This window comes from Sphaerodactylus townsendi, linkage group LG04 (assembly GCF_021028975.2).
Source record: "Sphaerodactylus townsendi isolate TG3544 linkage group LG04, MPM_Stown_v2.3, whole genome shotgun sequence".
NCBI classification, from domain to species: domain Eukaryota; kingdom Metazoa; phylum Chordata; class Lepidosauria; order Squamata; family Sphaerodactylidae; genus Sphaerodactylus; species Sphaerodactylus townsendi.
This window is the reverse complement of record NC_059428.1, coordinates 71,313,820-71,341,527: the sequence shown is the minus strand read 5'-3', so window position 1 is coordinate 71,341,527 and position 27,708 is coordinate 71,313,820. Positions and strand designations below refer to the sequence as shown.

The window sequence follows — 27,708 nt, the reverse complement described above, 5'->3', positions numbered from 1 at the left end:
AACAAACAAAAGATCTAGACCTTGGGGGTGAAAAAGCCCTCAAGTGAATTGATTTTGAAGTTTGATTTTTATCATAAGCTGCCTTGAATCCTGTTTGGGAGAAAAGTAGGGTAAAAGCACTGGATTCCTTCCAAAATACTTTGCCTTGTACTATTTGGCTCACTGACTCAAAACTTTGGATCTTATTTTCAATTCTGAAACCCTACTAGCCAGAAATGACAATGCCCAAAAAAGGAGTTGAGATTTCAACATTTTAGAAAGAGCACATAGTCTGCATCTTCTCAGCCATTAGCACAATTTGGGAAAATATGGCAGAGAGACAACACATCTTTAACTGGTAGGTTACCAATTTTGGTAAGGACAACATTTACAAATCCACTGTTCATATGCATCCATTTTTTAAAAATGAACTGCTAAACTATGAAGTATTCAAATAGTGCTTTTTTTAATGGCTCCAGCTTCTGAGTGACAGAGCAAAACGATCTTCTGTTTATATGTTACAGTGAACGTATGAGCATTCTGCATGTGTAAGATACATCTGTTTGTAACAAAGGGCACATGTGTATTTGCTTTAACAATAAAACTGGCGACAGGTACCTGGATGAAGGTAGGGTTTCACATCTTGAACTCTACATGCATGGACTATACCATGAAAATTATTGCATGTACATATTAAAAATTGAGTATACATCGTATATGGATTATACGCACATTCACTGTAACATGTGAATCATGCTGTTGTATTTGACAATCAAAGCTTTATGGAACTATTTAATTAGTGTTTTGGTATAGTTACTTCTGAATTAGTACAGCAATCAAACTCTTCTTCTTAAGCTGTCATCTAATCACCCATTACATTACAATCATGGATACAAGCAGCAACTTTGAATATTACAAATCTTTTACATTTCTTGTGAAGGTATGTTAACAAAACTTCCTCATTGAAATGATCTATTTTCTTCTTGTGTCCACCCCCACGACATCTAATAGGTTCCTCAGTTTCTTCTAATAGGTTGCCACTTAGAATATCTTTGCCCCACAGAACAAAATGGAGGTCACAGATCTCAGGAAGCACAGCTCCAGCCTATTCTTCATTTCTCAAATGTGATGTAAAAACAGGAATCCCTATAAAGTCAGCTACACTGTAAGCATCCAAAGCTGTGTATGTTTTAATTAAGGTGGCAATTCCAAAGAGAAACAATGCATGACCTCCAATTGTAAACCCCAACTGCAGGAAAAGATTGTATTATTCAAAAATGTAATGCTTTAATGAAAGGGGAAAACCCACTCAAGATAGTTGAGGAAATTATTCATTCCATTAACTACATAAAGTCAAATTATATGTTTCAATGGAAACTGCTAAATGGACTTATTGTGGGTCTTCACCCAATCTGTTGAGGGCAGCAAGAGCTTTGTTATAGACTACAACGGGCTGGTCACCACAAAATAATATCTTGCTATTCCATTATTTGGAATGCAGTTTATTAGAAACAAATATATTATCTTGGAATTTAACAGCATCGTACTTCAAAGTCTCCCATACATGGGATCCAAGGTTTGTTTAAACTTCTGCAATGTTCATAAAATCCATATAAAAGATATATAAACAACCTGCATTATATTCTACATGTTAAAAAAATATAGTTTAGGCAGTCCCTTCCAAGAGCTAGGTGCCCAGCCATGGTGCTGTGACTGTGCTTGGCTGCTGGCCCAAAGAGGCTTCCCAGTTGGGTAGGGAGGATCAAAAAGTGAAAATGCTTTCCCCCCACCAAGAAGCCTCTGTGGGTCTCAATAAGACTTATGCCTCACAAAAGGGTTGCGTAAGTCTAAGGACCAGGCTGCCAGCATAATGCCACTAATGGCCAGGAGGAAGATGATTAAAGTCGACTTCTCCATGGCCACCCCCCTGTATGGGGGTGCCAGTAGCAGGGGCGCTGGCACTGTGTCCGGCACTGCCTTTCAGCACTGGGGGAGGGGGTGGCTGTCACACGACTGTGCGATTGCCCCTCTGCTGAGGCAACTACTTCAGGGAGGGAAAATCGTAGGCATGGCCACACGCTGCTTTCACTTTAACTCCTTTTTATTCTATACAGTTTTAGAATACATAGATAACCTGATTTGACTGCAGAGATCACGGATTTTGATGGAATATTGTAAAAACTTGTGCAGTAGAATTGTTCTGGTGTGCTACATTCATTTCCATTCTCTTAAGGTATGAAGATATGAAGTTAAATTAATATTCTGATTTGAATTAAACTCTTGGCAAACTAGTGGACAAACACAAAAGAACAGGGTAACATATACTACACATACAATTTTACAATAACGTCCTTCCAGAAAAGTAACCATCAGGAGATTTACTCTTTCCAATCTTGAACTCATACTAGTTTAACATTCAGGAAAAAAGAATGTCGCCACTCTTGTCCTGCAAGATGCCCAGCAGAATCTTTTGATGCCTGTAAGGAGGAGCACAAACCTGAGACATATCCTGGTAGAAGGATAAAGGGAACTCTCATCCCCAAACATCTTTATATACTCTGTATTATGGTTCTAGCCTTAGAAACTGGTGGAGCATTATAATGCCAAACTGCTTTTTAAAAAATGCATTATTCTATAGACTCCATAAAAGACTTGTGCACATAAAGATTACTAATATTTGCTAGTCCTAGTTCCCTAAAATCCTATTAGTTTTCCAAAGTATCATATTGGATTTCTGGTGTATGTAGTGTCAGCTTAAAGAGTAAACGCTAACATTTTTGTTAAGGCATCCTCTTTCCCTGGGGTTGGATCCAAAATTGGGTTTCTGCTAATCTTTATTTCATCAATTAAAAGAGATTTCTTATCTCCGTACTCCTGCTGCAGACCACTGTGCTCCCTGCAGTGCCGTCCTTATGGGTCAATGAACCCAAGGGAACAGCACAAGGGGCTGACTCTAGCCTATGAGAAGAGCAGGAGTGGCAAAAACAATGGAGATGGAACTTGGGTCCAAGCCATTATATTGTGCGATAAAACAAGATGTAAAACATTATAACAACAAGAAATCCATGGAATTCCAGTCTTTGAATTTTGACTGGTGTGTACTATTTAGAACTGTAAGGGAGTTGGAAAAACAAGCTTCAAAAACACTCTCAGACCACTAGCATGTGGACAAAACCATTCATATAGTGCAGTTCACAAGGACATTCATTAGTTAGCAACTTCCTCAAAAATACACAGTGAAGCAATTGCTTGGAGGAACTATCCATCCTGAAACTCCTTTGAGCAAACTGAGATGCACATTTGTCTGTCCTTATTACCATGACCCAGAGTCTACACAGTTTCTGAAAATAATCTGAAGGCAGACTAAGAGACAAGCTACCTTCACACTCCAAAAGGGATGAAATCCCTTACAGTGGCTTTTCTACAGACATCATCTGAGCAGATGTTCAAAGTTTAATCTAAAAGCTTTGGTAAGAAAGCAGAAGGTAGGTGGCAGAAAGCATGAAAAGAAGGGAGTTGTGTCTAGAGTGGGCTACAAAAATAACCCCCCCAATTTAATTGGGTTTAACAAAAGCACCCAAGCAATAGTTTTGAACAAAATTTTACAATTTTTTTCACCACGTGACAGGATTTTTCAGAACGCACACAATAAAACTCTAGTTAGAAACTCAAATTATTTTTCTTTTGACAACAACATATACAAAGTTGTTTCAAACAGAGAAGCTCAGTAAAGTACCAGCATCAGAAATTACACTGACCTAATGTATGGCATCCTGTTAATTTTAAAACAAAATGAAACAAAAATACTGGTTGTTGAAATATTCTGTACAAACGAGTCCTCTCCTTATTTGCTTAGAAGAAGTCCACTGCAGTTGGTCTTTTCTTAAATGACACTAAAGAAGATTTCTTTATTTCAGCCGTTTCAGGAGATCCAGAAGCTGACTTCAGAACTCCATGGGGTGGTTTTTGCTCAGGATTGAAAGCCACACGGGAAGCTCCTTGCGGGCTGACCAAGATACTTTTGTCCGTCTTCTTAAATTCTGTCAAAGATTACAAAACAAGAAGCTTACTCAGGGACTGCATATTTTTAGATATGGGCACCACAGCCATTGACACATGAAGGGGAACCAGACAGACCTCCAGCAATCACAGGTTTTGTTTTGGGATAAGTATTTCAGCTTCATCTACTGGTAACTGGACTGCCAGCATGATGGGATACATTGATGCTAGAGTCAATTGCAGCCTCTCTTCTACGGGTAACAGTAATTCAGTGTTTGAGATCAGAGTGTATTCAGAAATAAAGCCTGCTGTTCCATCCAGCTGATGGCAATCACAACAAGACTGAAGTTTAACCATTACCTCCACACTGAGTCAGATGGCAGCTATTTTGCTTTCTCTCTTATACCTGTGTTCTACACAAGACTGAAACCATTATTAGATTTTCAAGCAACTGCTGCTAAATAACAGTACCTTACTCTATTCTCTTTAACTGGCCTGTTTCCAGAGAAGCAATGATGCGGCTGGCCTCCACGCAGGCCAGGACTTTTACAGCCCTGGCCCCTGCCTGGTGGAACACTCTTCCTCCAGCTGTCCGGGCCCTGCGGGATCTTGGTGAGTTCCACAGGGTCTGCAAGACGGAGTTGTTCCACCGGGCCTTTGGAGTGTCCAGCCGCTGATATAAGTGCCCCCGCCTCCTCCTACATTTTGGGCCCATTACCATCTATGGGCCCACTCTTTTTCTCCCCTTCTGGGAGAGTTTAACAGGGATTGTTGCGGGCATTGCTGTTATTAGTCGTTCTTAATTGCTGCATTTTAACTTAAATTATTTACAGTCTATTATGTAACTGTTATTTTATGTTGTTCACTGCCCAGAGCCCTTCGGGGGTTGGGCGGTCTATAAGACTGAGAAACAAACAAACAAACAAACAAACAAACAAACAAACAAACAAACAAACAAAGTCAAGACACTCACCAGCTGTCATGTTTCTATTCAGCCCAAAGGTGACCTTTTTGGAACTGGAAGATTGTAGCCTGGTAAACTATAAAAAAGAGAGGAAGACAGCAGATAAAATTATTTTCTGGGAACAATTAAAAAGTTCCCTTTATTAAAATATTCTCCTCTTCCCAACTGTTGAACACAACTTGAAAAATGTAATCAAATTACAGCCATCAGTGGCAACGTGTCAACCACACACACCACAGTTTCAGTTCTAGGAAGCTGGAAGCATTTAATCGGCTTCTAGAGTAAAAGAACTAGGCTAGATAGAGGAGGTGGCGGCTCCACACTGCCACCCCCCAATAAACTCCCTCCACATACAAAAACTGGCAAATAAGGGAGAAGGTTTGACTGAGACCTAACATTTCCATGTGAAGGGATTTTTTTTCCATGAAGGGGCATTCACACATTTTATTTATTTGTTAGATTTAATAGACCACCCTATCCCTAAAGGGCTCATTTTAACCCCTCCTGCAATCCTGGTGTGGTATAGTTCCACTTCAACGAGGAAATTAGTACCAGCTTTTTACCATAAAACTCTAGGATTCTTTATATTTCTCCCAATTGAGATGGTGACTGCAAATCCATTTATATAACTGATTGTAATCTAGCTGTAGTTGACACATTTTCACATATTTTCAGAAGCTTCTGAAAATGAGATGGTCATGTGAGATGGTCATGGACTTCCCTTAAAATCTATCTGGTTAGCCTTGATTGCAGTCAATGTCTGTACAAGTGAAGTTCATGGAAGGGAATATTTGTTCTATGAAAGAGACCGAACATTCCTAAGGCTTCGCACCAATTTCTGACTATAGGAGCCAGTGTTGTGTCTACAGGAGCCCAAGGATACCGAAGAACTAATAATGCCACTGCTTTTGAAGGACGGTAGATTTTCAAGTAGACAGAAAGTATAAACAAGGTGCAAAACTGGCCATCAACTTGGAAAAACAACAAATTCTTTGTACCGTTTATCCTGCTCTTGAACTCTAATAAGAGGAAAATAACCATTATTCTTGTGCTGAATAGGCAACTAGTATTTCTCCTCAACTAAGAACACAGCCACAGATCTTGTAAGCAACAAGGGAGACCTGATCTCACAGAAATGCTCTGAATTAACTGCCTCATGGTAGCAAACAACAAATTACCCCCAGAATTTATACTTTGACTTGGAACAATTTCTCCCAATTTATTTGACTTGGAACAATTTCTCCCAATTTCTCCAAATTTATACTTTGACTTTCTATTAACATTGACATTCCTCTGAGATCAGCGGTGCTTCCACATTTACTGTGTCTGTAAGTGCTGAAATGAGCCCAGAGGGATGCAGCCATCCCTATAGCTCAGTGGTTCTCAACCTTCCTAATGCTGCGACCCTTTAATACAGTTCCTCATATTGTGGTGACCCCAACTCTAACATTTATCCATTTTACAGATGGAGAACACTGATGCAGAGTCTTAGGCGACCCCTGTGAAAGGGTCATTCGACCCCCAAAGGGGCTGCGACCCACAGGTTGAAAACCGCTGCTATAGCACATTAAACACCTGTTAAACCTGACTATTTCAGCAGGAATAATTTTGCATAAGCCAAGTAATTATATACAATGACTGATGCCAAAGGTTGATCACAGCTAGGGACATAAATGCCTTCTTTCAGCAAAAACAGCACTGCACTATTTCTCTATATCAGCTTTTCTTGGCATACTATTACCAGCAACATTGTACCTGTATGGAGGCAATGCTTCCTTTTGCTTTTCTAAAGAATACTGGCTTTGGTGGAGTTGTCTTTTCAAAAGTGACAAAATCATTCCCAGCCTTGGCCATCTTCTGTAGCATAATGAGGCTGCCACTAGATTCCTGTAGGGAAATAATAGAGAAGTTGAAAACACACACACAGAACACAGCGGACAAACCAAGGAGCAATAATATGCAATATATTCCAATAATACTTGCAGTATATTTTAGCTTGGCTTAACAGTGGCATGCTTCACAGACAAAGCACATGTTAAGCAACTATTGGTACTACAAAGCTATCTGACTGGAAGCTACCCCACATATTTTGAAAACTGGACAGACATACTGTGGTAGAAGGTTCACTGGATTGTTAGAGCACACATGCAACACAGCATACACTAGGGGCATACATGAAACATTTGTGTGGGTAATACCCCAGATTTTGATAACTTTCTCCCTATTTGTACAGTCTTAGTAGGTTATTATGTTCTGCCCTCATACATTTACAGGCCTGCTGCTCACCATATTTAAATGTTTTTTAAAAATTTACAGCATACAAACCCAGCCACAAATAATATGCTGGATGACTACATCAAAAAAAGGTTTACCAACAATAAAATACCAGTGTCAAGGAAATGAATACAAGTGTGCATGTTGAAAGTGACAGAAAAATTATGGGAGGATCTACTTACACTGGCTTTGCTCTTCTTGTTTCCAGCTTCAAGTTCATTTTCATTCACAATATTTAGGGTTTCCTTGATTTTCTTTTTCTTCTTCAAACTGACTAGTTTCTTTTTAGAACCTCTCATCTTTTCCAAGATACTCAATTTTTGTTTTTTTCTCAATTTAACTTTCTGGAACACAGATGCACAGCTTTGTTTTTCTGGTTGCTTAACAGCCTCTTCAGGAAATCCATTTCCAGTGATGATCCCAACCTTTTTCCGTCTCTTCTTGATCACTTTATTAACATTATCTACAAGTGCAGAGTGATCAAGAATTCCTCCTGTACTAGTAGGGACTTGTCTGTTTTGATGGACAGTTTCTAGGGTGTCTTTCCACAAGCTGCCACTTTTCTTCTTTGGTTTTTTCTTTACACTGGTTACCAAACATGTCAAAGTCTCCTTTGATGCACTGCCATTAAGCCCTCCAACAGGATGAGCTACAGAAACAGCATCTGTATCTAAAGACTTCTTTTGCCTTTTGTTAATATCTGCTGATTCATCATCCTGGGTTAGCTCTGTGGATTTGTCTAATACAACTGGCTCATTCTGTTGACTTCCAGTAGCAGTGAGCGGGTCAGTAACTTGACTCAACTTCCTCTTTCTCTTCTTCTTCTTTCGCAACTCTGTGTTACCACCATTTTCTTCCATATCAGTTTTTCTGTTTCTAGCATTATCTATCAAGGCAAGGTACATGGATTTAAAGACAGAGGAACTGACTAGCACAGTCTTACATCTGTTATTGGAAGTTCCGAAAGTGGACCAATTTTAAAATGGGGGGGGGGGGACTGGTGTCAGGGATGTACACTGCTGTTAAGTCTTGGTGGACCATCTGTCTGAAGTGCTGCCCTAGCCCTTGAGAGAGGCAGAATGCTGAGCTAGACAAGCCATTCACATGACCCTAGCAAGGCATGTTGTTGTTAAATACTATTGTAACTGTCAAGGTACTCCCAAAGCCTTCCTGATGTTGGTATACTCAGAAAGCTTGGCTTATAATAGAGTATTTTAGCTGCCCCTAACTATACATCTTGGCCTGAGACATCAGGTAAGTTCTACTCCATCCTCAGACCAAGCAACACAGCAAAAGGTATTTCCAGTGAAGAAACTCTATGAAACCCAACAAGAACTGGCTGGAACATAAAAAGTGAAATTCAAAAACTTGGATCTTATGACTTCTTTCTGCTGACACTTCTTTTAGTCTGTTGCAGAGGTGATTCTCTGCTGTGGAGAGCATTCCTGTCACACTAGACCAGGGGTCCCCAAACTTTTTAAACAGGGGGCCAGTTCACTGTCCCTCAGACTGTTGGAGGGCCGGACTAAAAAAAACTATGAACAAATTCCTATGCACAAATGATTGTAAAATGTTTGATTTCACCTTTCAGCCTTTCTGTCATGGTCTATTTTTAGAACAGTGACCAAAGTATGTCAAGTATAGGGTGGGCTCCAAATATTGTTGGGGAGGCTGTGGAATACCTTCCCCTGAAAAAAAAAAAGCAGAACTTTCCCAATGAAGCATTCCATCTAACCCAGGATCAGGTATCTTCCTGGGTTCTTTCCTCCCTAGCAGCCAGCGAGCGATTCGCCAGCCTGGCTGATGCCAATGGGAGTGAGGCGGAACAGAAAGCCTGAGAGCAACACATGGAGTAGCTGAGAGGGAAGGGCGGAGCAGGTATTGCCACATGTAAGGTTTCCAACTCTGGGTCAGAAAATTAATGGAGATTTGGGGGTGCCATCATGTAACTGCAATCAACAGCCGTTGTTGCCGGTTCCTCCTCTCCCTCAAGCCCCCACTGCACATGAATGGACCCATCGCTGCCATGCCTGGCGGGCCGGATAAATGCCTTCAGGGGGCCACATTTGGCCCCCGGGCCGTAGTTTGGGGACCCCTGCACTAGACATTTGTTTTGCTTCTTGAAGGATGCTGATATTGCAAAATTGCCTAGTGTCAGAGCAGTGTGCACTCTGCAACAGACTAAGGAGAATGCAAGCAGAAAGAAGGTATGGGATCGAAGCCCAAGTAAAAGATTGGATAAGATTCTGCAAGCTGCTCTCTTTCCCACCTTTTTTCAGCTTGGTTTCATCTAAGGGTTTGCCGGATTTTCTCTTCCACTTCTTCCTGCTGAAGGTATCATCATCTTCATCCGTAGAAACATCTTCAGGAAAGTCATCTTGTGGAAAAGTCCCTGATGAGCAAGAGTATTTAAATGAGACATCCTATAACCAAGAACTGCACTATTTTGATCTTCATCCATCCATATGTCACATTAGCAAGCACTATTTTTTCTCTTTTTAAAAGAAAATAAAAATTCAGCCTTCATAATATATTGCACTGTAGTAGTTTTCTCCATGAAACATCAAGCTTTTCACTTTTAGATTAAGAAAGCGGGAATACCATTTCAAATTTGCCCGAGTTCTGAAAAAAATCAACTAAGGGTTCTATTAAGAACATAAGAACAAGCCAGCTGGATCAGACCAAAGTCCATCTAGTCCAGCTCTCTGCTACTCGCAGTGGCCCACCAGGTGCCTTTGGGAGCTCACATGTAGGATGTGAACGCAATGGGCTTCTGTGGCTGTTGCTCCCGACCACCTGTTAAGGCATTTGCAATCTCAGATCAAAGAGGATCAAGATTGGTAGCCATAAATCGCCTTCTCCTCCATAAATCTGTCCAAGCCCCTTTTAAAGCTATCCAGGTTAGTGGCCATCACCACCTCCTGTGGCAGCATATTCCAAACACCAATCACACGTTGCGTGAAGAAGTGTTTCCTTTTATTAGTCCTAATTCTTCCCCCCAGCATTTTCAATGAATGCCCCCTGGTTCTAGTATTGTGAGAAAGAGAGAAAAATTTCTCTCTGTCAACATTTTCTACCCCATGCATAATTTTGTAGACTTCAATCATATCCCCTCTCAGCCGCCTCCTCTCCAAACTAAAGAGTCCCAAACGCTGCAGCCTCTCCTCATAGGGAAGGTGCTCCACTCCCTCAATCATCCTTGTTGCCCTTCTCTGCTCTTTTTCTATCTCCTCAATATCCTTTTTGAGATGCGGCGACCAGAACTGGACACAGTACTCCAAGTGCGGTCGCACCACTGCTTTATATAAGGGCACGACAATCTTTGCAGTTTTATTATTAATTGCTTTTCCAATGATCCCCAGCATAGAGTTTGCCTTTTTCACAGCTGCCATACATTGAGTTGACATTCCCATAGAACTATCAACTAAGACGCCCAAATCCCTTTCCTGGTCTGTGACTGATAGCACTGACCCCTGTAGCGTGTATGTGAAGTTTGGATTTTTTGCCCCTATGTGCATCACTTTACATTTTGCTACATTGAACTGCATTTGCCATTTCTGAGCCCACTCACCTAATTGATCAAGGTCCGCTTGGAGCTCTTCGCAATCCTTTGTGGTTCTTACCACCCTACATAATTTGGTATCATCTGCAAACTTGGCCACCACGCTACCCACCCCTACTTCCAGGTCATTTATGAATAGGTTAAAGAGCACTGGTCCCAAAACGGATCCTTGGGGGACCCCACTCCCGACATCTCTCCATTGTGAGAACTTCCCATTTACACCCACTCTTTGTTTCCTGTTTCTCAACCAGTTTTGGCCACGAGATCCATAGGAGGACTTCCCCTCTTATTCGCTTTCCATATTGCTGAGTTTTTCTCAACAGTCTCTCTGGTGAGGAACTTTGTCAAAAGCTTCTTTTGGAAATCCAAGTAGAACCAATGTCCAATCGGGTTCACTTGCCCTGTCCACATGCCCTGTTTTACACCCTCAAAAGAACTCTAGTAAGATTTGTAAAGACCCAGGATTTGCACTTCTGCAAAAGCCATGCTGACTCTTTTCTCCAGCAGCAGGTCTTGCTTTTCCTACATGTTTTATAATTTTATCTTTAATGATAGATTCTACTTAATTTTACTCAGGAACAGATGTCAAACTGACTGGCCTGTAATTTCAGGGTTCCCCTAGATCGCTTTCTTAAAGATTGGTGTGACATTAGCCCATCTTCCAGTCTTCAGGGATGGAGCCTGGATTTCAGGGATAAAGTTGGCATATTAAAAGTGAGAAGATCAAGCGAATTTCATAGCTTGAGCTCTTTTACAAAGAACTCCTTGGGTGGCAGATGCAATCTGGGCCAGGGGATTTGAAGTAACATTTAGTTTATCAATGGCTGCCAAGAACTTCTTCGCTTGTCTACCACTATCTTACGGCTTAGTTCCTGCGGTTAAGCCTCCTAAGAAGCTTGGTTCAGGTGCAGGAATGTTCCTCACCTCCTCTTGGGTGAAGACAGATGCACGAAGAATTCATTTCAAAGCTTCTCTGCAATCTCCCCTGCCATCTTTAGCAGCACCCTTTGCTGTTTTCCTTTTGTCATCTAACGCAGACTTTCTGGCTTCCCTTGCTGGCTTCCTTAGCTGCTTTGATGTACTTGAAGAACTGTTTGTTGCTGGTCTTGATGTTTTGCAGCCATGCGTTCCCTCATAAATCCTTTTTTTTGCCTCCTCCTTACAGCTAACTTGCTTCTCTTTTGCCCACCATTTGTGATTTCCCTCTCATATTCTTTCATCAGCCAAACTGGACTTCCCATTTTCTAAAAGCGTTTTCTTTTTTCTGATAATTTCCATCCAACCTCTCTTGTTAACCATGGTGGCTTTCTTTTGGACTGGAGTCGCTGCCTTTTCTAACCTGTGGAAGGGCACATTTCCAGCTGAGCTTTTATTACTGTGTTTTTAAATAACCTCCAAGCATCCCAAGTGGACAGTTGCTTCGACTCTCTTGATTTTCCCCTTTCAGCCTTCCTGCGCATCTTATCATCCCTCTTTCATCTCTTTGGAGAAATTTCCCTTTCTGAAGGCTTGTTAGATGTAACTACATTAGTAGGTTGCCACTTGTCTTCACATAGCGCTGAGGATACTGAATCCTGACAGCATTGTGCCAGTGCTCTGTTCCCTATCGGCTCAACAACACTGACTTCCTGCACCCAGGTCCTGGGTCCCACATAGAAATTAGATCTTAGGATCACCTCTCCCCTGGTTGGTTCCACACAACCATCTGCTCCTAAGCCACAGTCATTTTAGCATATCCAGGAATGCTCTCTCCTTACTATGACCTTGAACATGCATTTTTCCAGGTTTATAAGGGGGGATAGTTAAAATCACCCATTACCACTACATTTTTGTTTTTGTTGTTGGCCTCTCTAATTTCTTTCTTTTTCCATCTCAGAATCCTCTTGTGCACTTTGGTCAGGGGACGATAATATATTCCCTAATATTAAACTGTCACCTTCACACCTCGAGTATTGATATCCAGGGGAACCAGCTCCCCTTGCATTGCTCTATTTTATGTGATACTATGCCTCTAATAACTTTGATGTAAAGGGGCAACTCCACCCCCAATGCGCCCTGTCCTATCCTTCCTATAGAGCCCTGTAGTCCTGGTATAACTTAGCATCCCACTTGGTTCTCCTCATTCCACCATGTCTCTGTAATGCCCACTATATCAAAGTCCTCCTTCAAAAGCCTCTTTGTACTCTAGCTCCCCATTTTAGGTCGAGATAGCTTCTACTATTAGCATAGAGACACCTGTATACACTGTCTCCTGATCTTAACCTGGGATTTCATGTTGCTTTTACCCTCAAAGTCTTTTGTAGACACTATCCCTTGTCTACATGCACATTGCTATGTTCCTGCGGCTTATGTATGTGGTTGATTTAGAAAAACCTCCCTCTCTGTCTGCATCCCCATAGATACTGTATTCCGAACCGAAGTCACCTCAGCTCCTTGTCGAGCTTTCCCCAGTGATCAGTTTAAAAGCTGTTCTGCCACCTTTTTTTTAATGCGTTGAGCGCCTTGGCAGCAATGGGTTTCCTCTTTGGTTAAGATGGAAGCCCCGTCCCGTTTGTACAGGCCTACCTTGTCCCAAAAAAGGTTCCCCAGTTCCTGACAAATCTTGAAACCCTCTGCCTTACACCACCTTCCTCATCATCCACGCATTTGAGACCCTGTATCTCCGGCTTGCCTAGCTTCTAAGCCCTGCTGGCGATGGAGCGGGTAGCATTTCTGAGAATGCCACCTTGGAGAGTCCTGGACTTCAACCTGTTTCACTAGCAGCCCTGGGGAATTTAGCTTCCACGGGAACCTCCCGGCTACATTTCCCAATGTGCGATTAGCGAATTTGCTTGAAAATGTGGACTACAACTGCTGACTCCACCCCAGCACTGTCTAAAAGCCCTATTATCTAGAAGCCGAAGCGTGGACATCGCCAGCTTAACCTTCCAGCATCCAGGCAGGCAAGTCACCATGCGGTCATCACGCCTCCTCACAAAGAGCCAACTCTCTACGATTTCTAATGAGTCCCGAAATCACCCACTACAAGGAGCCCCCCACCTCCCCGAGGGGTATCCTCAGTGCGAGAGGATAGCTGATCACCAGTTAAGGAAGGGATCCCATCTAAGGGAGCATCTTCCCCCACCTCAGACTGGCACCCTCCATCCCCAAGGCCTTCATTCTCCATGACATCTGAAGAGATGTCACCTTGGGAGTGGGACCCGGATGTTAGGTCCCTGAAAATTCCTTTTCAGTTAAGAAATCCAGGTAAAAGAAGTTTCTATATACTGTTCGGCAGGGGTTAAAAGGTATATGAACCATTGTTTGGGGGGGAGGGTTAAGGGTACAGAAAATATGGAACTAACTTACTTTTTAAAACTCTATGATGTAACTAACATGCTTATCATAAGCAAGCTTGTTATATGTTTTTTCCTTGTTCTATATTTTTTCTTTTAAATCATATCTACTTTCTTTTCTTCACATTTGTATCTTCAAACTTAAATAAAGAATTTTTTTAAAAGAAAGAAATCCAGGTAAAAGCCCTGGAGACATGCTTTGAAGGACACCTAAGTTTACTATGGCTGTATTTTCTTATCCATTACTGTACAGCTGTCAGCAAAATCAAAAGGCAAACAAAGTGATGTTGGAGCCTCACCTTCAGCAAGGTCCTGGAACCTGCAAAACAGGCAAAAAAGAAGACTTTTCAATTTCATTATTTACCCGCAAACAGAAGGAATACAAATGCTAGCATTTACATTCATTTTATTTTCAGACCACCAAGATAAATTGGAAAGGGTAGGACTACTAAGGCTCCATGACATGAACAAAAAGGATAAGAAATTCAGGCAAAACAGATCCTCCAGAGTATACTTTTAGATCACTTACTTTTTAACCAGTTTGTAGAGATGTTTTCTGTTAAAAGCCGGTGTGTTTTTTCTGCTGGCTAATCCAAACAGCATGTCAGCAATGCTTTTGTAATCAAACTATCAAATTAAAAAAAAGTTATAGTTCTTTAGATCAAGTAAATGTGAACATTTATGCAGTTTCTCAAACTTTTTAAATATAAACGTTTTCTAGGTAAGACAACACAAAAATTGAACAAAACTGGTTTACACAAAGAAAGTTATGCATGTTAACATATATTAAAATATTAAAACATACTGCTAACCATATAAAATACCACATTAAGAATATAATCATCATCGGGGTGTTGCGTGTTTCTGTGCCGTATGGCTGTGTTCTAGTAGCATTTTCTCCTGACGTTTTGCCTGCATTTGTGGCTAGCCAAACGTCAGGAGAAAATGCTACTAAAACATGGCCACACAGCCTGGAAACCACACAATACTCCAGTGATTCCGGCCATGAAAGCTTTCGACAATGCATAATCATCATCCATTAGAAAAAAATTCCACTAAATTTAGAAGATAAGACCACTTTTTCATCAAATGTAAAGCTGACTTCTCCACTAGGGCCTTCTCCCAGGATTCTATTTTCTCAACTTTTCAGCACTTTCTAATCTTGTGGCAAAACTGAAGAAAATAAGGTGTTTATACAATTTTTAAAATAACTGAAAAGTCCCTAATAATGAGAGATGTGGATGTACACTATAGCTTGTTATCTTGATCACCTCATAAATTGAAAGATGCAGTACCTTGACATTGTGTACTCTCATATTACATTTACCACATTTTTCCTACACCACACATTTGAATGAATGCATCTGTCCAACTTTATAACATAGATACTACTGGGCCACTCGTCCAAACTCCCTCCTTCTAAGCACCTTCACTCCAGGCCTGAGGTAACAGATCCCACAGCTATCATGGACTGCCATTCTGGTCATGGTTTTCAGTAAATAAGCAGAGTCAAGAGCCATTTGGGAAACCCAGACACCTGATTTTTACAGGGCCGATTATCAGCAATATGTGCAACAGATATAGGTTTCCTGTGCCCTCTGATTTGAATGATATAGCCCCCACAAATAAAATAATACAGTAATGCCCCCCCCCCAAAGAAACAAGTCCTCTGGCTACTTCAGTATTTTTTGTAAGAGTTCAAATGAGAGAAGAATAGCTCGTGCAGATCAGAAGAAAGAAATCACTGGTATACAAGCTTTACACAAGTAGGCACTTGGCCAAAGCAGGCACTTACCTGAAGGACAGGTCCAATGTTATCATCTGCTGCATCTAAAATGTTTTCTTCTGCTTCACCATCTAGTGAAATTTTGTTTTGCAAGCTTCTGTCTGTACAGTACAGAACAAAACACTTAACGATCATTTGCAACAAACTGAAAAAAGAGGAATCAAGCCAAAGTACAGATGAACCACTGCACTAACTCAGTCCAGCACAAGGCAAGAGGCTGATATTTTCCTCCCTCTGTCCTTTCAAAGAGCTCACCAAATAACCAGCATGGCCCTTACAGGACAAGGTGAGGGAATAATCTAACGCTTGCAAAGGCCTGAGGTAGAAACATTTTCCCATCTTGCCTTGCATTGGAGACTGACCAAACTATCTTGCCTCTCTCCTGAAGGAAAGGATATGCGCCTAGTGCCATGGTGGCGAACCTTTGGCACTCCAGATGTTATGGACTACAATTCCCATCAGCCCTTCAATTGGCCATGCTGGAAGGGGCTGATGGGAATTGTAGTCCATAACATCTGGAGTGCCAAAGGTTTGCCACCACTGCCCTAGTGTGAGAGGGCCTCTACTGATGAGAACCTCTAATAACTGAGAAAAGGCTGACTGGGAGAGAGGAGACAAAATTTCTGGCTGGGTTCTAATCCACAAATGCATATCTCTAGAAAGATTTCTTCTTGACATCGAAGAGTGCCTGCACATTTCCTCACCTATATAAAGACAGTTCAAAGCAATCTGTAGCAAGAACATTGAGACGTTAAAACTAATATTTTAAACTGTGCTTGGCAATAAAATATGAGCCAGGACCCAAGTGTGGTGAGCCAGCCTTCAAAAGAAGCTTTAGACAGAACACATTATAGTAATCCAAGGCAGAGACTATCGGAATATGAAGCCACACTTACTTTTCGCCGCTAGCTTATTCTCTTCGTCATCCCAGTCATCATCTTCTGATAGATCATCATCACTACTAGCTTTCAGTTCCCTCATTAAATCTTCAATAGCAAATGGGCACTGATCCACAATGGTTTCAAAAACACCATGAATTATAGCTTGCAGCAGATGATGACTATGTTATTAAAGAAGAAAAAGCAAAAAAAAAAAGATATATTCCTATGGCTTCCCTTTAAACCTTTTAAAAGCTTACCTCATAAAGATCAGAACAATTGCACTATAATTTGCAAAAGACAACAAACAACCATAAATTCTCCACATGGATTTTAAAGAGCTACCAGCATTTAATTCATCCAGTATTTTTTTGCTACTACCCTAATATTACCATCGCAGTACTCAGAGCACCAAGAAATAGCTTTTATTATCAGAAGAAACAAAATATATAGTTCCCATAGTTACGCAGTTTTGTTTGCAAGCACACAAAAGAAAGCTAGTCTTGCTTCACAATGAGAATCCTACTGTCTCTTTTATGCCCAATTTTGTTCTGGAAATCTGCTCAGTTACCAGTGCAGTGGCAAAACTGAGGACTGGAGAGATCTGGGTTCAAATCTCCACTCAGCCATGAGGTTTTCTGAATGATCTTGGGCCAGTCCATTCTCTCACAGCTAAATCTAGCTCACAACGTTGTTGTGAGGATAACATGGAGGAGAACAATGACTGCTACTCTAAGCTCTCTGGAGAAAAGGAAGGATAAAAATGCAACAGATACTGCTTTTAAAACAATATATACATCACTTTAATTTCCAGAGCCATTGTAAGCAGTAAAATACACTACTGAACATACTCCTTAGTCTTGGCAGCAGTTTTGCAGAAGGGTTCGATAAACTTGAGATTCTGGTCTGCTGTGAGCTACAAAAACAAAACAAAATACAGTTAGGTGGGCCAGGTTTTTACTAAATTATTGCAATTTTCTATGAAGGAATGAATACATACCTTCATAAATTGACAGATCAGTGAAGAACAAAACTACACACCTCCATGAGATGTTGCAGTCAGGATTAACTGACCTAGTTTGCAATAACAGAAACACATTTGGAGAAAAATAACATGGTGTCCCAACTAACAACTCCTGGTTGTCCTCCTCCACTAACCCTGCACAACTGCCTAGGAAGGAGAAGGTGTGGTTATTATCTTCCATAAGACCTTCAGCTTCTGCAAACTTCCACTCTAATCACTGACATTGGCTGTGTGCACCTTACAGTAGGGACTAAGACTAGATTAGACCTTCTTGTCTACCAGTTGCCTAGTTCACTAGTGGGCACCCTCTAGCAGAAGTACTGTTAGCTGTGGTGTTGAAAACCCTTAGACTGATCATTCTTGAAGGGACCTGCCAAGGACTTTATAGCTTATTTTACTGGCTTGAGTCTCTCCCAAATTGCGACTGGCCCAACACATGAAAGAGGTCACACCCTGGACTTAACCTTTTGCACTGAGCATCTGAGGGAAGGTTTGGTTTCCGGGCTGAAGATTCGTGCTGAACTATGAAGATCCGTCTGACCACTACCTACTGAAAGCCAAGATGAATGTGGCTCCCAACACCCTATATGAGAGGGCCCCAGTTAAAATGGTCCACCCACAGAGGCTCATGAATCCTACTGGATTTCAAAATGCTCTGGTGGGTTTTAGCATTCTAAATACATGTTCTGTTGAGGCCCCAGGTGAAACATGTAATGTGAAGCTCCTTGAAGCTATCAACAAGATCGTACTTCATAGACCTCTCCCACACTTGGGACATAACCCAGTCCACAGAGCTGAGGGATCTGAATGTTGGTTGATGTCTAGGAAAGTGCTGGTGGAGCAACTGGACTGAATCTGATGATTTCGAGGTCATTGTAAGACCAATGAAGCAATGGTGATGGCAGCAAAGAAAGGTTACTTCTCTAATATCATAGCTTCAGCTAATTTACATTCATCTCAATTGTTCGAGGAAGCTCAGTATTTGCTGATGCCTAAATCTGAGCTCTAACTTCCAAGGAACAGAAAATTAGCTGTGATATGTCTGCCAAGGGGTTTTTTTTGCTGATATTGAGAATAGGCTCTGATCAGGATGTGAGCTGTAACATAGGTGCACCATCTCAGCTATTTATGGATGATTTTGACTCAATTTCCATACTAGATGTTGACAAGATCCTGGAATCTGTGAAGGCTACTACTTTTACCCTGGATATACATCCTGCTTGCTAAAATCACATAAGAACCACATTAAAAATCATTAATATTTATTATAAATCAGTCACAAACAGGGAATATGCTCTTGGCTACTCAAAGAGACATTTCTCTGTTCACTATTTAAGAAACCTACAAAAAAATAATGTGGCCAAGTATTGCTCAGTCTCCAATCTGCCCTTCCTAGACGAAGTGATTTAAGAGCAGTGGTGAATCAACTCCAAGTTTTCGTGAATAACTCATCTACTCTAGACCCTTTTCAGTTTTACTTCAGACCAGGCTACCGGAAAGAGATGGCTCTGCTAGCATGAGATAATGATCTCCATCTGAGTAAAGACAAAAGCCAACCTCTCTACTAGCCCAGTGTGGTGTGGAGTTCTCTCTACCTACCCCACAGATGCTTTCTAGTGCTGCCCTTATTGCAGGACAGGTATGGGTAACAGCTGAGGCTCTGTGGGAGGGGTGAGTGAGAAAGAACAAAGGGGATGAAAGCAGCATCTTTCAAGGCAAATCAGGATTTGAATCATCATCTGTGATCCTACCTCCTTAGCCCCAACTTTAGCCAGTTCTTCCAAGTAGATGTCAATGAAATGCAGTTTTATCCCAATAGGAGCATGGCTCTCTGAGTGGATAGCCTCTCTCATTAGCAGGCTTAGTAACGGTTCAGTAAGACTGAAGAAAGAAAAAACCAAGTATGATACATTCCCCTAAGTCATATAATTAAATCCAGAGTAATATACATTATTGTGCAAAATAAAAATGTAGCAATCAGCATTGGATTTTTAGGGACTGGAGAACATGAAATAGGCACAAGAGTGTACCAACTAAAGAATGTCCAACTTTCTCTTACAGTACAATTAGAAAGCTCACCTATTTTTATAATTTCTGTGGGCACAATCCACCAGAAAGCTTTCAGAGAATTATGCTGAATACTTTTCGCAAACATGCCAACATGGACCTTTACCTCTGCAACATGGTAATTATGAACAATTTTCACACAAGCATAGTTTAAACCGTAAGCATAGTTTAGGTAAAACTGCCATTGTTTCAACAGTTCCGAAATGAAGTCTATACTAACTGTTTGTCTGTAACAATAAAGGATATTGATTTGAAACAGTATGGGATTTATTCAGCCTCAGAGGGGAAATTTCTTAACATTCAATGCAAGATTTGTATTGTTTCAAAAAGCAGTGTTCAATTTTAGCTGACAATACACATGATCTCAAATAGGTCCACTTTTAACACCTGCAGCCATTACAAGGGTTTTGTAGAATAATACTGGTTGGCGTCAACACTGAAAAGTTTTCCTTTCTGCCCCCAGTCATAATCACACTGTCCTACCACACAAAACAAACAGATATTTTCACCCAGACATTAAGACTGGGCACATCATTGTTTACTATGGGATGGACTCTGTTTGAAGGTGAAGTCAAATGTTTATAGTTACAGTACTGAGCCAAGTGCAGACAGTGGTTTATCCTTAGGTATAAGATAAGAATAAAAGGCCATTCAAATCACCAGACCCCAATATCTAAGCCATAATATGTAAAACAAGAAAACCGTGTGGAAACAGTTTATTATATGATAGTCATAAATTCAGGTTTCATTTTAAACCAAATTGTTTTACATAGCAAAATACAGATCAAGTCCAATTTACATTCTTGGAAGACTATTATCAATTTTTATCTATCCTAACCTCTCTGCTGAACTTCACAGTTACCACTGTCATGATTAAATGGAAATCTCTATATAAGCTTGCAGTAGAAAAAAGAAAGCGCACAAGCATCAGGATTTAAAACAAAAGCTACAATTCCAGCATTTACATGAAACTAAGTCCTTCTGAACTCAGTGAGATTTAATTCTGAATAAGTATAATCAGGCTATAAGGAAAGAGTATGAAAACTGTTGTGGAAAAGAAAGTGTTGGGTCTATTACATACAGCTACAGATAATTAATTGGTAATCCACCCTGCCCAATGGGCTCAAAGTAAGCTCACAGGACCTTCTGGAGAACCAGTGTGGTATAGTGGTCAACAGCAGGTGCACTTTAATCTGGAGAACTGGGTTTGATTGCTCACTCTGCAATCTCTGAGCTGTGGAGGCTTATCATGTGAGCACTCTGAGCTGTGGAGGCTTATCATGTGAACTAGATTAGCTTGTGCACTCCAACACATGCCAACTGGGTGACCTTGGGCTAGTCACAGTTCTTTGGAGCATTCTCAGCCCCATCCCCCTCACAGGATGTTTATTGTAAAGGGAGAAGGGAAAGGAATTTGTAAGCCCTGAGTCTCCTTACAGGAGAGAAACGGGGATATCAAAGTTCAAAAACCTTTATTCAGCATTAAAACGTAGCAGAACTAAGTAATCCAAATACAGTTTAACGACATAAAACAGGTACTCCTGTTTCATAAAGTGCATACTTCAGAGAGAAAGAGGAATCCAGGAAATTCTTTCGTAATAGTGAGCAAGAATTTGGCCACTATGTCCAGTTGCTTAGGATTCTCTGTATTCAGAAGATAGTTCAATTTAAGATTTAAAAGGCTTGGGTGGACCAATAAGGGATCCCCTAAAAACAGGTTTGGTCTAAAATCGTTACAGTTTGGACAGACTAATAAAATGTGCTCCAATGACTCCTCAGAGGTTTGACAGTATTCACAGGTATGCGCTTTGCTGGCCAGAGGGTTTACCGTGAATCTCTCTGTAAGGGAAAAAAAAATTGAGTAGGAAACGATGTTGGTTCTCGCTCCTTGGTAAAAAAATAGCCACACCTCAACTTAGGGTTGGTCAGGCAGAGATGTTTAAGTATGCAGCTATCCTGCATTTCTCGGGCATGATGTTAAAATGGAGGGGAGAACAAGCTCCCTTTGCTTTACCACTAACTAGGATGTTGGTGTTCCCTGTTCAAATAGCTTACGTTACCTTTTGATAACAATGTAAACGTATCTCACTAAGAGAAAGCATAAGGAGCTGGTCCCAAGAATGACCCAGGGAGGAAATCTTTGATTTGATATGAGCCCACCAGGTAGAAGATTTAAGTTCGTGGAGGGTGCAGTAGATGAGACTATTAGGGTTATTAAAGAAACATAACTGAATCCAAAATTTAAAGGTGGCCCGCCATGCTTTTGTTTCCAAGAGGTATAGTCCTGCCTCGAGGCAGAGGGCAGCGTAGGGTACACAATGGGGGACCCCGAAAAGCTTATATAAAAAATTTAGATTGTATTCGCTCCAAGAATATATGCCAGGCTTTGATCCATAGGGAAACCCCATAGAGACGTTGTTGGGACACCTTGGCATTAAATACCATTAAAGCGGCCGAAATAAATCTGCCACCCTGAAAAGGGGATATAAATACAACTCTTCTTCTTCTTTACTTATACAACCCCATCACCAAAGGGTTACCTACCTTTCATTCCATCCATTTCTCTTCAACACTTCAAAGGACTGCCTCAATACCATGCGAATCAACTAGGTTACAAAAAAGAAAAAATCCTGTCACAACTTTTCTAGTTATAAGAATGTCTGCATACTAATCCTAGGCCCCTTCCGCATACGCAAAATAATGCGTTTTCAAACTACTTTCACAACTACATCCTTGTAGTTGTACTACATCCTTGCTCTCTCTCAGTTAACGCTGAATCATAGATCGTTTGCAAGTGGATTTTGCTATTCCACACAGCTTCAAAGAGCACTAAAAGCAGTTTGAAAGTGCATTATTCTGCATGTGCGGAATGAGCCCTAAAGTTTTGGTGGAAAAACAATTTACTATAGACAAATACAGATATAAAAACATTTCCCTTCTTAACTTCCATCTTTTCTAGCAGGGGATGACTGCAATATTCTAGTGATTCCTTGTATTTTCAATTCTGCAATGGAAACAAAATATGGCAGTGTCTGCACAATATCTAAATTCCTTAGCATCAGTTACATAACATTAAAATAGCAATAACTTAGAAATTTATGATTCAGGAATAAAACATTATTTAGAAAAAAGTTCCACTGAGCCCTGGGGCAATCTACACATTAATTAAAAAATCAAACAACATAAATTCTTGAGTAAACTTTCAGGATGCATGAGAGGAAGCATATTCAGTGTCTATGAATCTACCACATCGCAAACCTACACCTTCAAAAACGTAATATGGCATAATTCTATTTAAGATTTTAGAATGCAAGCGAAGGAATCACATGATTGGACTGTCTGCCACCTTAAAACAAATGAACTCTACATACGTAAAGTAGCACATGGGAGCCATCTGAGATAGGCACATTCTCTTTGCCAAATTAGTTTGTCTATGTGGAGAATTTGGGGCAAGGGAAAAATATTCAAATGTGTTATTCCAATAGCAACATCGTGAAATGCCATCATATTTACTTCTTCTTAACCTGTTTATCTGCTCTCAGTTTCAGAATCATATTGTCAAAGCACTAACATAGACAGTGGTGGAAGCTTGCCCAAAAGAGATAATCATGATTTAAATATTTCCTTTCAAATTCACTATTATCAGCTCACAACAAAACAAGGTTAAGAAAGCTTATTTAAGCAACACATGTTTGCAGTTGGTTTTAAAAACAAAGTCAACTTGGAACTAATATGAAGCACGTTTGCAAACCATACTACAGGAACTGACAAGTGATGGTTATGGCCATTACACTGTCTCCAGCTACTGATATTCCATGGTGATGACCTTATGAAAATAAAAACAAACAAACAAGATGTGCAAAATCAACAGTGTCTGTTGTTAGTTTGGAAACATGAACCATAGTTGGGCTGTAACCTGTGGTTAGCACAAGTCATGGTTTGAGGCATTAACTGAATTTCAGCCACTGTCAAAAATACCTTGCTATAATGGAAACAAGTTGTGTGTTGTGATTTTAAAAGGACACAATAGATACAACCAACAAAGTATATCCATTCTCTACAGCCCCTAGCAATCAATGCTGGGGAACATCTCAGAAAGTGACGTTGTACAATGGAATTGTTTAACATTTTTAAATGGCAGAAAAACAGTTAGTTTTTACCATGTAAAATTTATCAAGGCGTAGTCTGTCTATTCCATTCCATTCGCGGTTCATAGTTTGCCAGAAAGTCTGAATGAACAAATGCCCTACAATTAAAAAAGAATAGTAATGTTTATATTCCATCTCAAACATTTCCACTTTCATAACTCACATGAAAAAAATAGTTTGAGTTTCCATTCAGCAAGGACACTCATGGGAGTGGAATCAAAGGAACTTATAGTAATGCTTAGATCACCATACGCAGCCCATTTAGGAAGTCTAGTCTGAACAACAGGAGCAGTTGTACTACATCCTTGCTCTCTCTCAGTTAACGCTGAATCATAGATCGTACAGGTAACAGACAGAGAGCAGAGCAAAGAATCCACTGGCCAATGAGAGTTTTATTAGGCATAGCCTAATGCATCACTGCTACCTAGTGACTTCCACCCTACATCTCAGCCAATACCCATTCCCTGAGTAAATCTGTTGGGTGAATCCAGCAGGATTGGGAGATAGTTCCCTTTCTGGACATAGCCTCTCATAAGCATTGTGAAAATGAAAGAGGGTAATTGGTGCAGGAACCAAACCAAATAAAGTAAAATAATACAAATAAATTCTTTATGAAAATGCAGACTTAGGGATCTGATTTACATCTTTTGACTGTAGAATTTCCTCCACCGAAACAAATTTCAAGTTAAAGTTATTCTTTCTGAGGACAGTTTCTAAATTAATTAACCATGTAACCAGTCACTACCAAAACCTAAGACCATGCACAACTCTTCAGAAGCAATTGTTCCCAAATGCAACAAAGCTTCTTGGAACTGGCAATGTACACACCTCGCAAATAAAATTAGGAAGACTTACGTGCATCCATATTCTCTATTACATTGATAAGCTGTGATATATTGTTTGATAACTCCTCCTAAAATTGGACAAGAAAAGAAAATGTAGAATATAGTCCTTCAAAAGCAGATTCCAATCTTCCCCTTCAAGTATGAATAATCCCATGGTTAGACCAGGCCTAAATGACGCCCGGGGGCATGATGCGCTCCTTGCACCCCACTTACGGGAGCCAGCAAGGAGGCCAAAGCTCGGGGGCAGCACCTGCCTGGGCTGCCTGCCACCTATTCCCATCCTCTGGCAGGCTGCCTCCTGCCCTCCCCAGGGTGGCCCAAGCAGGCAGCTCGGGCAGGTGCAACTGAGCCTGGGTAGGGCAGAAGCCGGCCTGCAGGGAGACCAGGGGAGGGGCAGGGCTTGGGGGAGGGTGGCTGGGGCTGGCACCATGGCTGTAGGCCAACTCCTGTCCTCCCCTGCCTCGGAGGAGGGAGGGGGTAGCTGGCTTGCAGCAAACACCTCAACCAGCAAGCGGCACCCAGGCACAGGGACCCGGCTGGAACTCAGCACGCCCCCCCCCCGTGACAAAACGGCATACATCGGGGGACATGGGATAGCCCTGGTTAGGACCCAAAAGGGCAAGCCTGCATACTATATGCATGCTCCCAATCTTTACCCACTTCCTTTTCTAGGACTTGAAAAACCTCCTGTACTGTTTTTCAAACTGTCATGGATAGCCCAGATTAACCTGATTTCATGAGATCTCAGAAGTCAAGTAGGGTTAGCTTAGGTCAGTATTTGGATGGGAGACAACTAAGGAATACCAGTGTCACAGTTCAGAGCCAGGTAATGGCAAACCATCAGTGAATATCCCTTTGTCTCTTATATAAAAAACCCTATGGGGTCGCCATAAATTGGTTGCAACTTGACAGAAAAATAAAGCCATTTGGACACATGGCACAAGAGCAAAAATGCCCACCTCCCTGAATGCACAAAATATTACCTATCCGTTTATTTTTTGATGCCACATGACCAGACATTTCTTTTTCTTTGAAAACATTTGGAACACACCTTTGGAAAAGTAAACTCAGGAAAGGGGGAAGTGATATTAGGTACATATGAGCACTCTGGATCACAGTCATAACCTTGATGTGTCTGCAAGAAAAGGAAGGAACTCAAGGGGCACAAGTTGGTCCTGATAAAGAACTTAAGCTTCTATATATATATGGGCCAACATCACCACATTCAAGTGGATAAAGAGTTAGCTACAACATGGTGCCCGAAGTGGAGAACTAACCTGGAGCCCTGGCAATTAGTTTTTGTTTTTTAGACCTAGGAGGGCTAGAAGTGTTTTTTTTCCTATGCTACCTTGAGAACCAGTTAAGGCTAGTGTTACCTGTTGATTGTTAGTGTTAGTTTTGTTAGTGAACTGAAATATGGAAGGAAAGGAGCTGTGGAGCTCGCCTGCTGTTGGCTTGTTTTTTCGATCTGACGAGCTGCACTTTGGCAGGTCACGAAGCTCCTCCAAGTCGAGGAGAGAGCAGTTGTGTTCCTCTGGGCTGCGAGATGTCATTTTGACTCTTAGGTGGCCCTGATGTAGGGGGCCAGTGGCAATGGCCCCCCAACAGCGACTGACTGAGGCACCTGGGCAGTGACTGGCTGGGCGAGTTTTCAAGTGATGACATTTGGGCCCATGGCAACGGTTGCCCATTGGCAGGGGTGTGTGTGTGTCTGTTCGTTGCTGGAGGCCCCCGAACAGCAGTGGGGGTCAGTGGCAGGGGCTCTCACAGAATGCATAGAACTATCATGCTCAAAACTATCATGCATGGAATTATCATGCTTGACAGTCCAGGTAAGAACATGGCGGAGGTGGGGTCGTGCCCCCCCAGACAGAACGCCATGGAGAATGGGGTTCAGCACTGTTACCACTAAGTATGTTGACTGTGGGTGGGGGTCGGTGCTCACAGCTGTTCAAGACATTGAGTATATCAGTTAGTTCAATCGTTTGCATTGTTAGGTAGTAATGTTGCTATATTATTAGTAGTTTAGGCTTAGTTAATAGTTGTTGCTATTCTTAGGTTAGTGCTAGGCTTGGTCATTACTCTATCACTGCTATGAACCGCTCAGACAGTTAGAACTAGGTCATCATATTTTGTAGTCTTCGTTATAGAAGAGGAAGCCACCATCTGTGTCTTTTTGGATTATTTATTAGGTTAGGATATTGATTTTTTTGTTAAATGATGGTATGATCATGCTGTAATGTGACATTTATTGATAATCTTGTCATGACTACTGTCATCTTGTTGACATTGTTACATAATATGCTAATGTTTATTGACTTTTTTCCATTTTGTGATAGTATATTTATGATTTTTGCAATGTGTAATGTTATGATTATTGCTATTTTGTTGACCTATTGCTCATGTTTATTATGTTTTACTATTTCATAATGTTATGCTTATTGATGTTTTGTTGGTTGACTATGTCTAACTGATGTTGTTATTGATACTTATTGTTGTTCGCCGCCCTGATGTAAACTGAATCAATCAATCACTGACAATGTTAGGAGTAAAAATATCCTGAAATACCACAGCACTCACAGATGTTAATCACTAGATGTGCAGTGATATAAACTTTTTAGATTCAACAGTAGCATCTCTGACCTGGAATGAATGAATTCACAAACATGCACTAAACTTTGAAAGCACTGATGTGCACATAATGGTCTGAAAGCAACAGATTGCATTATTACTATTCACAAAATGTCAATCCATAAAGTACAGAATTACTCTACTCTTTCACATTAAAAACTGCATATCTTTCTGCTCCACATATAATTAAATCTTCACTCTGCATAAATTTTCCTT

At 40.9% G+C, this 27,708-nt stretch overlaps 1 protein-coding gene across 1 annotated transcript in view; it reads right to left on the bottom strand.

Moving 5' to 3' along the window:
- Positions 1-426: 426 nt before the first annotated feature.
- Positions 427-27,708, bottom strand: part of RRP1B (ribosomal RNA processing 1B) — a 28,929-nt gene continuing 1,647 nt past the window's right edge. Inside the window, exons 3-16 of the mRNA XM_048493506.1 lie at positions 24,872-24,929; positions 24,029-24,114; positions 22,413-22,474; positions 19,553-19,682; positions 17,629-17,693; positions 16,796-16,959; positions 15,909-16,000; positions 14,643-14,740; positions 14,413-14,432; positions 9,486-9,608; positions 7,399-8,102; positions 6,698-6,829; positions 4,952-5,018; positions 427-4,019 (exon numbers count right to left, since the gene is read on the bottom strand). Of these exons, the coding sequence (XP_048349463.1) occupies positions 3,832-4,019; positions 4,952-5,018; positions 6,698-6,829; positions 7,399-8,102; positions 9,486-9,608; positions 14,413-14,432; positions 14,643-14,740; positions 15,909-16,000; positions 16,796-16,959; positions 17,629-17,693; positions 19,553-19,682; positions 22,413-22,474; positions 24,029-24,114; positions 24,872-24,929 (1,989 nt within the window). The 3' untranslated portion in view covers positions 427-3,831. The remainder of the gene's footprint in view (positions 4,020-4,951; positions 5,019-6,697; positions 6,830-7,398; positions 8,103-9,485; positions 9,609-14,412; positions 14,433-14,642; positions 14,741-15,908; positions 16,001-16,795; positions 16,960-17,628; positions 17,694-19,552; positions 19,683-22,412; positions 22,475-24,028; positions 24,115-24,871; positions 24,930-27,708) is intronic.